Below are 17,217 nucleotides of genomic sequence, written 5' to 3' on the forward strand. Positions count from 1 at the left end.
CTTCAACATTCAATCCGTCCACCGCCAACACACAGTGACAGCAGTGTGTACCATGTACAAGATGTACTGCAACTCACGAACGTTCGTTCAACAGCACCTTAGAAACCTGTGACCTCTACCACCTAGAAGGACAAAGGCAGCAGATGCATGGGAACACCACTACCTGCAAGTTCCCCTCCAAGTCACACACCATCCTGACTTGGAACTATATCAACATTGCTTCACTGTCGCTGAGTCAAAATCCTGGAACTTCTTTCCTAATAGCACCATGGGTGTTCCTACACCATAGATTGCACCGGTTCAAGAAGGCAGTACACTACCAATTCTCTAGGGCAATTAGGGATGGGCAATAAGTACTGGCCTCACCAATGATGCCCACATCCCATGAATAAATTAAAAAAATTACTGTCTTCCTTATTCTGGCACTATAAAGCAATCTGCTTATCTCTCCAAGCCTCACCCTTTTCTCTGTTGTTGCTCATAGTAGTCTCCCATTTTCAAGTTGTCTGACATCATCATTCTCCCTCTTGGGCTGCATCAATGTAATCTTCCATCACCTCCTTCAGCCTTTGAATATGGCCAGTCCAACCTTGTTGCCTTTTCTTGATTATGTTTCCTCCTCTACCATCCCAATAGTTTAATTGCTCATGTTCCTTGTGTTAGCCATTGCATCCTAGACATCTGCAAATCTCACAACTTTTGCCAATTGACCACCTACTTTTTGACACTTTTCTATAATTCATTTTGTGCTTCTTTTATTATAGGAACAAAAGACTTGGGGAGCAGTACACCATTTGGCCCTTCAAGCCTGCTCTGCCATTCAACAAGATCATGGCTGATCTGCTTGTGGTCTCAGCTCCACTTTCCTGTCTGCACCGCCCCCCACCCCCCCCCACAATAACCATTGACTACCTTATCTAACAAAAATCTAACTCAGCCTTGAATAAATTTAAAGCTCCAGCCTCCACTACTTTCTGGGGAAGACTTCCACAAACTAATGATCCTCAGGGAAAAAAGAACAATTTCATCTGTCTTCAAAGGGAAATCTCATATTCTTAAATTATTTCCCCTAGTTTTAGTCTCCCCAAGAGGAAACATCCTCTGGGTATCCACCCTATCAAGTCCTCTCAAGGTCTTATATATTTCAATAAGCTCACCTCTCATTCTGCTAATCTCCATTGGGTATAGACCCAACCTGTTCAACCTTTCTTCATGAGCCCTTCATCCTAGGAATTTGTCAGGTGACCTTTCTCTGAACTGCTTCTAAACCAATCTTTCCACTCAGATCAAATCTATACACAGTACTCTAGATGGGGTCTCACCAAAGTCCTGTACAGCTGCAGCAAATCTTTCCTACTTTTATACTGTATTCCTCTTGTAATGAATGCCAACATTTCATTTACCTTCAGATAAAAGCAAAAAACTGCACATGCTGGATATCCAAAAAGGTAAAAATATCTGGAAAAACTCAGCAGGTCTGACAGCATCTGTGGAGAGGAACACAGTTAACGTTTCAAGTCCGTATGACTCTTCAACAGAACTAAGGAAAAATAGGAGAGATGAAATATATAAGCTGGTTTAAGGTGGGGTGAGACGAGTAGAGCTGGATAGAGGGCTAGTGATAGGTGGAGATTGCCAAAAGATGTCATAGACAAAAGGACAAAGAGATGTTGACAGTGCTGATATTAGCTAAGAAGTATGCTAATAGGTGACATTAAGGGTAGAAAGCAGGACCAGCAAGGTACAGATAGTCCTAGTAGGGGTGGGGTAGGGATCGAAATAGGCTAAAAGGTAGAGATAAAACAATGGGTGGAAATACATTTGAAAATAATGGAAATAGGTGGGAAAAGAAAAATCTATATGTTATTGGGAAAAAAGAGGGGGGGGGGGGGGGGTGGGGGAATCAGAAAGGGGGTGGGGATGGAGGAGAGACTTCATGATCTAAAATTGCTGAACTTAATATTCAGTCCAGAAGGCTGTAAAGTGCCTAGGTGGAAGATGAGGTGCTGTTCCTCCAGTTTGCGTTGAGTTTCACTGGAACAATGCAGCAAGCCAAGGACGGACATGTGGGCATGAGAACAGGGTGGTGTTGAAATGGCAAGTGACAGGGCGGTCTGGGTCATGCTTGCGGACAAACGAACTCTCCTCCATCCCCAACCCCTTTTTTCCAATAATTTATATAGACTTTTCTTTTCCCACCTATTTCCATTATTTTAAAATGTATTTCCATCCATTGTTTTATCTCTACCTTTTAGCCTATTTCGATCCCTACCCCCCCAGGGCTATCTGTACCTTGCTTGTCCTGCTTTCTACCCTTACTGTCATCTATTAGCACATTTCTTTGCTAATATCACCACCTTCAACACATCTTGTCTTTTTGTCTATGACATCGTTTGGCAATTTCCACCTATCATTGGCCCTCTATCCAGCTCCACTTGTCCCAACCAGCCCCTCCCCCCTTAAACCAGCTTATATTTCACCTCTTCTATTTTTCCTTAGTTCTGTTGAAGTCATATGGACTCAAAACATTAATTGTGCTCCTTTCCGCAGATGCTGTCAGACCTGCTGAGTTTTTCCAGGTATTTTTAGTTTTGATTCCATTTACCTTCCTTATCATGCCTTCTAACATAGATGTTAAACAGCAATAATAGTACAACCTTGTTCCATCACACACCTGATTACACCATGTTCATTGTATCAAGTACTGTCCAAACTGTAGCATTGTCCCATGTACAGAACTGAAACAATTTGTTTATCTTTCCATCAACTGATTACCTCCAGCACTTGCAATAACCATTGCCAATCTACCTGGTCAAATTTCTTTTTCCCATAATCCACCAGAAAATACCACAGAAGGTATTCTCTGAACTGCTTCTAAACCAATCTTTCCACTCAGATCAAATCTATACACAGTACTCTAGATGGGGTCTCACCAAAGTCCTGTACAGCTGCAGCAAATCTTTCCTACTTTTATACTGTATTCCTCTTGTAATGAATGCCAACATTTCATTTACCTTCAGATAAAAGCAAAAAACTGCACATGCTGGATATCCAAAAAGGTAAAAATATCTGGAAAAACTCAGCAGGTCTGACAGCATCTGTGGAGAGGAACACTTTAATTGTACTTGCATCCAAGAAAATGTTGAAGATCCTAGTAGTGAGCTAAAGCAAGCCCATTTCATCATGTGATCAATTTGGTTTTAGGAAGAATTGTAGAACTAGACAAACTTAGCATAGAATGTTAGCAAGAAATATACATCTGCTTTTTCAATTCTCCTAGTATTTGCTGGGAAATCCACTATACCAGGAGGCATGGTGAAGGAAGATGAAGTCCACATTTCATCCTCCCTATGATAAGGAGGCCCAGTTTCAAGTTGCTTGTGCCTGGCCTATCAACAAAATGCTCTCAACCTGATTACCTGCAGCACTTGCTTCCTCTTTCCCAAGTAGCAGCCCAGGTATTTCAACCCAAGAAGGAAACTGCCACTGAATGGTCCATTTGAGCTAGTGGCTGAACTTTCTTTTCCAGAGAACGTTGCAAATGACTTCAAAGTCACCAATATCATAAGCAATCATGTATGAGTTTGTTCAACACAACCCTTGTTAATATTCAATCCACTTGCTACCCGATTGTCTATTTTGATATATTGTTCATAACCTGAATTTTATATAACTTACACTGCAATTCAGCCTACAAGGTACAGATTTCTTGAATGATTAAGGCTCATTACCCCCTTCTCTAGGTTAACTAGACATGGGCAATAAATGCTGGTCTTTGGCAGCAACAGCCAGTCTTAAAGGGTACAGATGACGACATCTTGCACAGAGCATGATCAAGTTGAGTGTGGTGTAGAGCAGGTCAAGTGTGAAAACAAACTGCGGATGCTGGAAATCCAAAACAAAAACAATTACCTGTAAAAACTCAGGTCTGGCAGCACTGGCGGAGAAGAGTTGACGTTTCGAGTCCTCATGACCCTTCGACAGAACATGATCAGCCTGCTAAGGCCCAAATATTTGTTTCCATGCAACACATTTCCAGATATCCCAAGTATTAGATTTCATATGCCAATAGGCATAGGTATAGTCTTATGGGTACTACATTCCAATTCTAACAGCCAGTATGGCATAGACAAGCTAGTCAAACCATGTTCATGCTCTAGCAGCCTACCGTATTTCATCCAAGTCCACTAGTGCAACTGATACCAGTTCCATGAACAGGGGTTGAATAAACCTACTTGCCCTCTATTCCCACTTCAGTACTTGACTATTATCTATGCATATTCTAAAATATGCTTTTATTGTAGATTTAGCATCACAGCATTATTTGTCACATTAATGGCAAATGATACCATTTTGTATGATTGCCATACACCTTGAGCTTATTTAATAAACAGCTGATCTCAATTGACTCATCTGAAAAACATGGCTCCATTTAGCTAAAACTTGAAAGATTCAAAAGCAGCCTTCAATGTTTTAAATGCTAGGGAACACACCTCAATTATGGTATTACATGACATTTTATTACAACTGCATGTTACTGGCCTAGCACTCAAGGCCTAGGCTAATACCCTGGTGATGCAGATTCAAATCACACCATAGCACCTGGTGGAATTTAAAAAAAATCAGGTTAACATCTTGAAATGCTAGCTTGTTTCATTATGACAATTGACGGTTTCATTAATGGTGACAAAAATCCATCCATTAATGACCATCAGGAAAGGAAGCCCATCCTTATCTGGTCTACACATGACTAGACCCACAGCATACTTAAGGGGACATTAAGGCAATTAGGGATAAACAATAACCACTGGCCTTGTCAGTGACACCCACACCTCACAAAGTAAGTGACTAATTGCTGCACTGTATCCTTAGTTTGGATGCCCAAAGTACATTTCCACAAGAAAGGCAAAGATAGCAAGTTCTGGTCATAAGGTTTTATTAAGAGTGACAAGTATTCTTTATATTGATGTTCACGTGCATCCAAAAACTTTGGCACTTAACAGTTCCATGAGTCTTAAAATACATGTCTTGTAAACTGATCTAAGTGCACTTATTAGCCAATCCCAGTCAAACACGAATGACCAATAGACATGCTGTTTTCTTTAGTCAACCTCTTCAATTGTTGGACCAGACGATGCACCGGCACCAGAAGGAGCACTGCCAGCACCAGGAAAGCCCCCTGGTGGTCCACCAGCACCCTGATACAACTTTGTGATGATAGGATTGCAGATTTTCTCCAGCTCCTTCTGTTGGTGTTCATACTCATCCTTTTCAGCAGTCTGAGGGGGAAAAAAACAAAATAATCACACATTTGATTTGCCAAAGCTTATCACCACCTTGCAGGAAAGAACGCTCAGACATCCAAGGAAGATTTGCCATCATAACCCTTGGCAGGATTCTAGTGGAAACTACGAATGGTTATGGTATCTACTTCATCACAGCGTAACAAGACTTTTTGTAAGTTGAAAATACTGTAACATGCCAAAATAATACTGCCTTCAATTTACCTGGTTCTTGTCTAGCCAGCTGATAACTTCATTACACTTGTCCAAAATCTTCTGCTTATCATCATCCCCAACTTTTCCTTTTAGTTTCTCATCCTCAATTGTAGCCTTCATGTTGAAAGCGTAAGATTCCAAAGCATTTTTGGCAGCAACTTTTTCACGCTGCTGGTCATCTTCAGTTTTGTATTTTTCAGCTTCTTGGACCATACGTTCAATATCTTCCTTGCTCAAGCGACCTAAGTAAGATAGTTTACTATTAGTACAGTGTAACTCAAGCCTATTATGACACAAATTGAAGTTATCGCTCAGACATCCAAGGAAGGTGTTTAACCAACATTAGTCTCAAGACTTCTGGTGGAAACTACGAATGATTTTTTGGCATCTTTCATCACAGCGAGTTTAATTACAATAGTGCACAGAAATGTCTTCACCTTTGTCATTTGTGATGGTGATCTTATTTTCCTTTCCAGTGCTCTTGTCCACTGCAGACACATTCAAGATACCATTGGCATCAATATCAAATGTCACCTCAATTTGAGGCACACCCCGTGGAGCAGGTGGAATTCCAGTCAGCTCAAACTTGCCCAGCAAGTTGTTATCCTTAGTCATGGCTCTTTCACCCTCATACACCTAAATTAGAAACAAGAGATCAAGTTATAGAAACAAGTTATAGACATGAGCACACTTAAAATTCACTTCCAAATCTTGCATGTACAGAATATGGAAATTTGATTTTAAAGGACATATTTAAAATGTTGAGTTCTAAAAGTGAACAGAAATGGCATTTGCTAGATCAGAACCATTCAAGTGGAAAAGTTTGAAAAATTGACCTCACCTGGATCAGCACACCAGGTTGGTTATCAGAATAGGTAGTAAAGGTCTGAGTTTGCTTTGTTGGAATGGTGGTGTTGCGCTTGATTAATGTGGTCATTACACCGCCAGCTGTCTCAATACCCAATGATAGAGGAGTAACATCCAACAGCAGTAGATCTTGCACAGCCTCAGATTTGTCACCAGCCAAGATGGCAGCCTGCACAGCTGAAAGGAAAGCATACATCTATTTTAGTGACACCATGTTGCTATTAGAACTCATGGCAATGCAGGGCGCTGGAAACAAAATGGTTACATTAAAGGGGAAAATGTCTGGGCAGAAACTAGATTATGACATCAAAATGATTTCCAACCAAATCAAGAAATTAAACTTAATTACCTGCACCATATGCAACAGCCTCATCAGGGTTGATGCTCTTGTTCAACTCTTTGCCATTGAAGAAATCTTGCAGCAACTTCTGGATTTTGGGAATGCGGGTGGATCCACCAACCAGAACAATGTCATGGATTTGAGCTTTGTCAATCTTGGCATCTCGCAAGGATTTCTCAACAGGATCAAGTGTGCCTCGGAAGAGGTCTGCATTGAGCTCTTCAAATCGTGCCCTTGTGATGGAAGTGTAGAAATCAACACCCTCATACAGAGAGTCAATTTCAATGCTAGCTTGCGTACTGGATGACAGGGTACGCTTGGCACGTTCACAAGCAGTGCGGAGACGGCGAACAGCTCTCTTGTTGTCAGTGATGTCTTTCTTGTACTTTCGTTTGAATTCAGCAATAAAATGGTTGACCATACGGCTGTCAAAGTCCTCCCCACCAAGGTGGGTGTCACCAGCTGTAGATTTGACTTCAAATATGCCATCTTCGATGGTTAAGATGGAGACATCAAAGGTACCACCACCCAGGTCAAAAATCAGTACATTTCTTTCAGCACCAACCTGCAGTAGAAAGCAACAGTAGTAAGAGATGATACCTTAAGTTACTTGTAATTGAGTAAAAAAAACAAGCTATGCAATCTGTGGAAAGGTTGATTGTTTGATATAGGAGAACCAACCAACTGTGGCTAATTAAAACTTGAAACACTGAATTGCATCTATATTTGGCTTCACTGTAATATAATATTTATATAGCACTCCCTAGGGCAACTGGACTAAAATAAATATTGGGTCAAGTATGGAGTGACAACATGCTTGGTCCTTGAGGCAGGGAGCAAGGGACAGATGTTGAGAACATTCTAGAAGCATGACAAAGGTACAGCTGCCAATGAAAGCATGAGATAATTTGAAACCAAACACCAGAGGGTTCAGTTCACACCACTGAGATTCCTGTTGAATGTGCCTGGTCATATGATAAGATTTATTAAATTGACACCACAGGTGAAAAGCACAAGACAGGGCTCTTCACTAGAAGTCAAGGTGCCCTAATGGAGTATTAAAAATAGGCATCTGATAATGTTAATGAAACATTCCAACTAGCACAAGGTTGTGTGCACCTTAAGAAGAAATGGAAATACCAAATTAGTGATGTCTCCCCTGGGGAAGACTATTGAGTAGTGGTCTAGTGAAAAAGGGAAATTTATTAGCCGCCAAGCCTCAAAACAAAGTCATCACACCACTAGCACACCAGTGACTGCAAGTTGTTCACCACATACCTTCTTGTCCAAGCCATAAGCAATGGCTGCTGCAGTTGGTTCATTGATGATCCGCAGCACATTGAGGCCAGAAATTGTACCAGCATCCTTTGTTGCTTGTCTTTGAGAATCATTGAAGTAAGCTGGTACTGTGATGACTGCATTTGTAATAGTCTGGATTAGACAGAAACAGCATTTAGATATCAATGTCACAACATGAAACATTAAAATCATTGAAAAATTTAGTATACCTTACCTTGCCAAGATAGGCCTCAGCAATCTCCTTCATTTTAGTCAACACCATGGAAGACACTTCTTCTGGATAAAAGGATTTCTTTTCAGCTTTGTATTCAACTTCAACCTTGGGACGGCCACTATCATTGATGACACAGAATGGCCAGTGCTTCATGTCAGACTGAACAACGGCATCGTCAAACCTGCGGCCGATAAGGCGTTTGGCATCTGAAATAAAAATTATATTCAATACACTGGGGAAAAACAGTCAATTAAAGCAAAGCCTATTTGTCAACAAGCATTCACATGGGAGCAATCCCTCCTGCAATTGAGCAGGAAGTTCTAGTCTTTTGCCTTCCTCATATCAAGATTACTCACTTGCCCATCACACCACCCCACAGCAATTGCTTTGCTAACAGAATGCTGAATTTTCAATCAGCCAGCTATTCAATTGCAACTAGAATAGCAGCAGTGAGTACACCGCAATTACTAGAATATTCTGCAAGCTTAGCTATTTGGTGTCTGAGAGTAATAAACCCAGCATTTACTAAATGGGTTCAAAGCTCCTCTTTGTTTTGCATGTCCCCTCCAGGATGTCAATATAAACATGAGCAAGTACTAGAATGAGACTGCAAAAACTGGGCAGAAGCTAAAAGCTTAAATGCTAAACAACTCACCAAAGACAGTGTTGGTTGGGTTCATTGCCACCTGGTTCTTGGCTGCATCACCAATGAGCCTCTCTGTATCAGTGAAGGCAACATAGCTTGGAGTGGTTCGGTTGCCTTGGTCATTGGCAATAATTTCAACTTTTCCATGCTGGAAGACACCTACACAGGAGTAGGTTGTCCCAAGATCAATACCAATTGCTGGTCCCTTGGACATCTTGCCTGTAAGAAATGTTACTTGTAGAGTCAATATGTAAGCCCCCTGTAAACTTAGTCAGCTTTAAACATTGTTTTCTCCAAATGTGGCCTGACCCAAGGATTCACTTGCTTCCAGCATCTACTGTACTTTGACTTTGCATCACATTAAAAGTCTCATTTTGGTGAATCAGTTACATCCGTGACTCAGTTACTGCTCCAGTGCAATAATCAGGGCGGCTTTCACAATAAATCTTGATGAATAATGATTTAAGATTAACTCGTGTTGCAACATGACTTAAAACAGCCACGCCTTGCAAGATGCTGCCAACAAAAGCAAAACCACTGCAAATGTTGGAAATTTGAATAAAAACAGAAAATGCTGGGAAAATACTCAGGTCAGATAACGTCTGTGGAGAAAAACAAAACACCAAGGAGAAGAGTTTCAGGGAGATGACCCTTCCACCAGGGTTTTGACCAGGTGCAGGCTACATAATTGCATTAGGATTGGAAACTTCCGTGGATGTTGAAGTCGCACATTCAGTTCAATTGCAGTGGAAGTTGAACCAACATCCTCCTCCCCCCCCCCCCCCACCCTTCCTCTTCCCCCTCCCCCACACGGGCAAAAAAAAACCCCCAGGCGAAGCACGTGTCTGAGGACAACACGTGGTCTCAGTAAGGAGTCGCATCTGGTGGTGGGGAGGGGGGGACACGCGCTCGCGCGCATCCGAGCGGACGCACAGGAAGGAAGGAAGGGGGGAGGGGAGGGGGAAGCTTTCGATTTCGCCGAGGAGGCAGCTTCCGCCGTCCGGCCTCGCTGTTTGGAGGCGGCCCCGGTTCCGCTCTCTGTCTCAAGGCAGGCCTCGGACCTTCCCGAAACTTCTTTCACCCCCCCCCCCCCCCACCCCCCAACCACTGCCTGTACTCGTGTAAAAGAAACCGGGGGGGGGGGGGGGGGGGAAGGAGAGAGAAGAGAGAAGAGAGAGAAGAAGGAATAAAAAAAAAAATGAAGGCTGCCCTTTTAGGTCGAAAGACGGGTTTAAACGGGGCTTTAAAAAAAAAAAATTAACCGTTTGAACAAAATTAAAGAGACCGATCGAGTGCAGCCGGAGCTCAGGTGACCCTCGAATCTCTTCCCTCTCCTCGACCGACCCTGGAGACACTTCCTAAAGGGAATATACGGGAGGGGGGTTGTTGGATACCACAAACGATATGACCGTCAACACTCTCTCACTAACCCGGACAAGTAAAAACGCGGGAGGGGGAGGGGGAGGGGGAGGGGGGAAGCACACACACACACACACACACACACACAAACTTGACGTCAAGCAGCGAAGCCAGAACTCAAATTCACTCCAAATTACATAAACGGAAAGCGGAGGGGCCGGGGTGCCGTGCAGCTTTTACCTGCTGTTTGTTGCGGTGGGGGGGGGGGTGGGGGTTGTTACACAGAGAGAGCTGTTCGCGATGTCCGCAGCGCCGCAATGAGACTGAGCCGCGCCCAGCCTCGCCTTTTAAAGCTCGACAGAAAGTTCTAGAAAGCGGACGACGTCACTCCTCCCCGCCGGCCAATCGGCGCCGCGCCCAGCCGCTCACGTCAGCGGGAGTGGCGGGAAGCGGCGCGAGGCACCCATTGGCCGAGGCTCCAGGGGATTTCCCCACCCACCCACCCACCCCCCTCTCCCCCTCCCTCCTTCCTCCTCATCCGGTCGGTGGCACGGCATAGTTGTGGATTAAGTACAAATCGCACTGTAGGGCCGGACAGTTCGTGGCGTATTTTTAAAACTACTTTTATAAGCACACACACACACACACAAAAAAAATTAACTCTATTGTTGGGAAAACATTTTGATTCATCTCCATTGTAACTTATTTGGCAAATATTGTTCAGGTATCATTTTCAAATCCACACCTCCTGTGTGCATGCTGGAAGATGGATCAGGACAAAGCAGCCCGCTTGATTGGCAGCCATCCAGCTCCCTAAACATTCACTCCCTCCGCCACCGACGCACAGTAGCAGCAGCGTGTATCATCTACCAGATGCACTGCAGGAACTCACCAAGTTTCCTTAATCAGCACCTTCCAAATCCACGACCTCTACCACCTAGAAGGACAAGGGCAGCAGATGCAAGTTCCTCTACCAGCTGCACACAACCCTGATCTGCAAATATCATCGCTCCTTAACTGTCACTGAGTCAAAATCCTAGAACTCCCTGACAGTACTATCGCTATAATGACACCACGTGGACTGCAGCAGTTCAAGAAAATGGCATGCCACCACCTTCTCAAGGACGATTTAGTGATGGGCAATAGATGCTGTCCTAGACAGCAACACCCATATGCTGAAAGAAATACATAAAATAATAACTCCGTACAGAAGCTGATTGCTAGCTATCTCTTGATTTTATGGCTGAAGTGTGCAGCAAAGTGGTGTACATTTTCTCTCATTCTGAATTCTTGACATTGTTTGGCCCAAATGAAGAGGAATTAGTGGCAGCAAAAACTTGTGCTGGAGTATGACATTTATGTAAGGTGAGGAAATAATTTTGCACATGAAAAGTTGAGAATAAAGAAGTTACATTTCAGAACAATGCTACAAATGCACAATAATTTAAAATGATACTTTAATGCAGCAATGCATTGCCAGTAAAACACTGAGATGTCTGGTGGTTGTGAAAAGCATATAAAGGCAATTCCTTTTTTAGGGGTGTTTGTATACCCAGTATGTAACATGGTAATTCGTTGAACAACAGCAACAACAAATAGGATGCTTTATTGCTTAATCAGTATAGTGTAAATCAGAGTATGCTGAAATTGTACAGGGCTCTGGCCAGACTGCCTGTTTTTACTGCAATCAAATTTGCTTACCAAAACAAAATAAACATTAAAGTACTTTGACGCATCTTCTCTGGACGACTATTAAGTTATGGCTGAGGAAAAGCTGGAGAAAAGGGAGCTTTTCAATCTTAAAAGGTGACAAAAGAAAATTTTTTGGATCTATTAAATTGTATAGAAATAGATAAATCTGTTATATTACTTAAGGGTAAATTATGATGGTAGGACAAGACTGCCAGGTTTAGAGTTCTAGTGTGCAACTGTGTATAGCTAGTCTCCGCAAAGTTAGGAGCAGCTTTCTGCAGATGGGGAACACACGTAATTACATGCATTATCAATCCAAATTTGTTTTTCTAATTTGAGTTACCCATTATTGACTTGTTTACATAGTCCACCCCATTTCATTTATAATACTAGTACCCTCTTGTAGATGTTTCAGTGGGATAGCCTTTGCATTACTCTGCACAAAACATGACGGATAAGGGCGCACTGATTGATTGTCTGAAGACAAATTTTGAACTGTCAGAAACTGCTTTTACACAGTGATCAACACTCAAAACAGATTCCCAGGTAGGATAATGGCTGCAAAAACCTTGGAATTATTTAAAGTAGCTGGATACTATGCTGAGGATTGTATAGTTTTCCAGGTCGATGAAATAATATGACCTGCTTCCTTTTAAATATAACTAATATTTCAGTAGATTGTAAAAATAGAAACTATTGATAAAAGTGTCTGCAAACATATCCCGTTGTACTCCTGGGCTGGCAGCTTGCTATCCTTAGACATTCGTTACCATTCTTTGTCTTTTCTCCCCCAATCTCCTCACTTTCATTATTTAAATACCCCTGGTTGTAATAGTGGGTGCATTTAAGACCTAAGTTCAAGCTGCATGTTTAAAGTTATCTAGTCCCATTTTCAAACCTACGACTATGCCTTCTCTTCGTTTCATCAGGGGGCACTGGATCTTTGCTCCCAAATCTCTTTACCTTGCTGCCATCAAGACTTTGCTACTCCACTGGATGACACTGTAAAACTCATCTGCTATGACTGATCTTCTATTGAGTCACTCAAGTTAAGGTAACTTTCTCTACCTTCAAACCATCCCTCACTGTGTCTTGCTGAGCTACTGGTTTTTCAGCTTTATTTGCCATAAGTACAGTTTCTGGGCCAAAGTCCATTTCTCGGCCACTCTAGATCCTATACGACCTCCATTTCACCATTGTTTTTCTGCCCCATGACTGATTCAGCAGAGTTTCTGGCTTTTTTCATTTAAATACATCCAGGAATGCAGTATCCTATACTCTTACCTTTTAAACAGCTCTGGACTCACTTGCCATCCAAACGTATCTGTAAACCTGGCTGACTCCAACCATATGTGTTAACTTTATCCCACCATAGGACTTCTGACTTCAATTCTGGACTGTCTCCTATTGCCTCCATTTCCAATTTATTACCAGGAACTATCTGTTCACTAATGTCCTTTAGGGAATAAAATCTGCCATCCTTACCTGGCCTACACGTGACTCCAGATCTACAGTAATGTGGTTGACTATTAACTTCCCTCTGAAATGACCTAGTAAGCCATTCAGTTCATGGGCATTAGGGATGGGGAACAAAAGCTGGCCTTGTCAGAAACACCCACATCCCTTGAAAAAAAAAAATCAAAACCTACCCATATCTTCCAATGTACACCTTTAAGTTGAATTCTCCCAAGTGCATTCAAGTCCACATTTTATTGCTACTCCAGACCAGAACCTTTCACTTCTACTTCTGTTTTCCCCAAGCCCTTGAAGGTATTGTCACCAATCCATGTCTAGCTGACCTGCAACTCTATTTGAACCCTCCAAACAGATTTTTGTTTGCTTACAGTGCTGAAGCAACCCTAATCAAAATCACAAATAACATCCAAGTGACTGTGATAAACTATCCTTTATTCATCTTGACTGCAGTATTTGACAAAGTTGACCACACCATCCTCATCCAATGCTTCTCCAGCTGAGTGGGACTGTACACACCTAATCAGACACTTACATGTCCAGTTGTCACCAGGGAATCCTCACCATTATTTTCTCTTCTCACCTCATACCATTACCATTGGATCCTCCAGGTATCTATCCTTGGCTCTCTTGTTTATCTGCATGCTGCCCCTCAGCAATCTCATCTGAAAATGAAAAGGGTCCATATGTACACTAACAGCCACCAGCTCTACCTCACCACCACCACTCTCAACTATCCACCATCTATTTGTCATGTTGCTTGTTCAACATCCAGTTTTGGATGAGCAGAATATTCTTCCAACTACATATTGGGCAGAGCAAAGCAATTGTCTTCAGTCCCTGGCTTTCTCCCTCTCTGCGTCTTGAGTCCATTCTCAACTTTGGCATCTTACTTGATGCTAAGATGAGCTTCCATGACATCTCCACTTCATAACCAAGAGTGTTAATGGAGGTTGAGAAAGGCATTGTCCAATTCTACTCCATCTGCTGCTGAAAGCAGGCCTTTGTTGCCTTTAGACTTGTCTATTCCAATGTACTTTTGACCTGCCTTTCATATTCTACCCTTCACAAACTCACATCATACAAAATATGCAACAAGTTCTGTTCACCCATTACCTTGATATTGGATCCTAGTCTGGCAACACCTGCATTTTAAAACCCTCATTCTGGTTTTCAAATCCTATTATGGCTTCACCTCTCCCCATCTCAGCAATGTCTTCCAGTTCTACAACCCTCAAATAGCTATGCTCCTCCAATTCTGCTTATCCCTCCACCATTGGTGGATATGCTTTCAGCTACCAAAGAGACTTAGGCTCTGGAATTTCCTTCCGAAACCTATCCATGCTGGTTCTCTTTCCTCCTTTGAGATGATCCTTAAAAATCTACCTTTGGCCAAACTTTTGGTCACCTCTCCTAATACCTCTTCCTGTGGCTAGATGTCAAATTTTGTTTGATGCTGTTCCAATGTATCCTAAAGGCACTATATAGCCACAAATTTTCATTCTCAGCACGTGTTGCTGGCAGGCCATGGTATTTCTTGTCCATAACTAGCTACCCTGAGAAAGCAATCATGGGTCATTTTCTTGAATCTCTGAATAGTTTGCTCAGCTGCTTCAGAGGCAAGTAGAGTAACTCACATGGTTGTGGGACTGGAATCACAACCCACACCAGGTAAAGAAATTGTTTTCTTAAGATTACTAATCTGGCAGCTTCAGGGTCACTTTAGTAATACCAACTATTTATTTCCAGATTTTACATTCTAAAACTATGAGGAGATTTGAATTTGCATTCTCTAGATTATTGCATAAAGATCTAGATTACTTGTCCAGTTACAACTAATCTACCGTAACCTTCAAATTTGAACAGTTCCCAAAATATTACCCAGGATCAGAAAGAGACATTTCATTCAAATGTGACAGTATGTACAAAGTTAGTATACTGAAAAAACGAGACATCATTCGGCCAATGTATGTCACAAAATAGATTATAATTCACTGTTGGCAGGGTTCAATGCCTTCCATTCGTGAGGTGGCTAAAAGGAATAACCACATCTAACTAAGAATTACAGCGCTTTCACATGATCTGTTTTAGCATTTTTAGTTCACCATAGGATACTATGCAAAAGGAGGCCATGAGCCCCTTGTACCTGTGCTGTCCCTTTGGTAAATCTATCCACTTACCTGCTCTTTACCATAGCCTGCAATTTTCTCTCCAAATATTTATCAAACTATTTTTGAAATGTATTGAATCTGCTTCCACCGCCTTTTCAGGCAGTGCATTCTAGATTCCAACAACTTGTGTAAAAGAAGTTTTCACCATTGCTTCTTTCTGGTTCTTCTGACAATTACCTTAAAATCTGTCTTCTGTTTACTGACCCTTCTGCCATAGGAAGCAGTTTCCTCCCCTTATCATTACCATTAAAGATTTTGAACGTATCAAATCGCTGCTCAATGTCCCTCTCGAGTTTTGATTCATTGGGGCCTTGTACTTTCCTGAGGATACTTGCTACACATCAAATCTATCATGACACCTGAAGCATCCCAATGAAACACTTCCTTTCCTCCCCCACCCCACATAGTAGATAAAAGCAAACAATTATGAAGGCAAATGGTATGTTAGCCTCGATTGCAAGAAGGTTGCATTTTCAAAACAAGGACATTTTTCTGCAATTAAGGCCTTTGGTAAAAATCAAACCTGGAGTGCTGTATAGTTTTGGTCTTGCCCAAGGAAAGATATACTTGCCTTTGGAAGTGGGTGGTAGCAAGAGAGCAACATAAGTGCACTAGATCCATTCCTGGAATGAGTGGCTGTACAATGAGTTGAGATTGAGTAAAATAGGTTTTTACTCCCTAGGAGTTAAGAATGGATAGATATTCTAAAAACAAGGTTATGCATTTCATAAGGCTTTACACAATAGATCTTGGAGAAGATATTTCCTTCACTAGAGAGGATATAACCAAGGATCATTGCCTCAGGATAAGGGGTTAGCCATTTGGGATTAAGATAATTCTCAATGCCAAGTGCTGTGTATGCTCAATATATTGATGACTGAGGTTAATAGATTTTTGGGTACTAAGGGAATCAAGTTATATAGGTATAGGGCTGAAAAGTTCAGGTGTAGAACCCCCCCCCCCCCCAACCTCCAATATTACTGGATGGCAGCGTAGTGGGAATGGTAGGATAAAAACCTGTATTCATAAACTTTCACACAATCTCAGGATGACCCAAAGTGATTTACAGCCAATTAAAATGTTTAGTGAAAGGAAACAACCAATTTGTACACAGATAAAGGCTCTGCAAAACAGTAATGTGATAATGATCAGAATTTTCAATGATGTTGGTTAATGGAACAAGCTCAATCATGAGGGAAGATGGGATAAAAAAACTGAAGACCTGGGGTTGGGAGATGCTACATCTTGGTAGGCAAAAGCACAAGGAAACAATGCAGGCAACTGAACAAAGTCTGTATCTTAAACAGTCCATGAGCTCTTTTTACTTGTTAGCAGAAAGGGTAGAGGGGGAAGAATACTTAAAGCAAAGTTGTTGGTGGAGAAAAGTAGAGGGTTCTCTCTGCTTTCCAAGATAATTCTGGAGTAGTGGGTAGTTGAAAGGAGTGAGACAACGAGCTCTTGATATGAACAAGCCAGATTTGATGGATGGGTAAAATCAATTGTGCATGAGATATGCTGAAGTCAGCACTCAAACTCAGGAAAGATGGGCCATACTGAATAGCAAATAGTAAGCAAGATAGTAAAGGTTGTACTGCAACAAGGAGTGGATAGGGGTAGTGGTTAAGCCAGTCAGCAGTTGAAAAAGTATTGTTGCAAAT

The 17,217-nt window shown here is 41.9% G+C and overlaps 1 protein-coding gene and 1 non-coding gene across 2 annotated transcripts; both read right to left on the minus strand.

Moving 5' to 3' along the window:
* Positions 1-4,919: 4,919 nt before the first annotated feature.
* On the minus strand, positions 4,920-10,545 carry hspa8 (heat shock protein 8). Its single transcript, XM_041174232.1, has 9 exons — positions 10,464-10,545; positions 8,874-9,083; positions 8,219-8,424; positions 7,984-8,136; positions 6,715-7,270; positions 6,340-6,542; positions 5,936-6,134; positions 5,508-5,740; positions 4,920-5,279 (listed from the first exon to the last, which is right to left on the minus strand). Exons 2-9 carry the CDS (start codon positions 9,076-9,078, stop codon positions 5,103-5,105), a joined length of 1,932 nt encoding a protein of 643 aa, XP_041030166.1. The 5' UTR covers positions 9,079-9,083; positions 10,464-10,545; the 3' UTR covers positions 4,920-5,102.
* Positions 5,806-5,901, minus strand: LOC121269759. Its single transcript, XR_005941406.1, has one exon. It is a non-coding gene; the product is annotated as a small nucleolar RNA SNORD14 (small nucleolar RNA).
* Positions 10,546-17,217: the final 6,672 nt, after the last annotated feature.

The sequence above is a fragment of the Carcharodon carcharias genome, chromosome 25 (genome assembly GCF_017639515.1).
Source record: "Carcharodon carcharias isolate sCarCar2 chromosome 25, sCarCar2.pri, whole genome shotgun sequence".
Lineage (NCBI taxonomy): Eukaryota > Metazoa > Chordata > Chondrichthyes > Lamniformes > Lamnidae > Carcharodon > Carcharodon carcharias.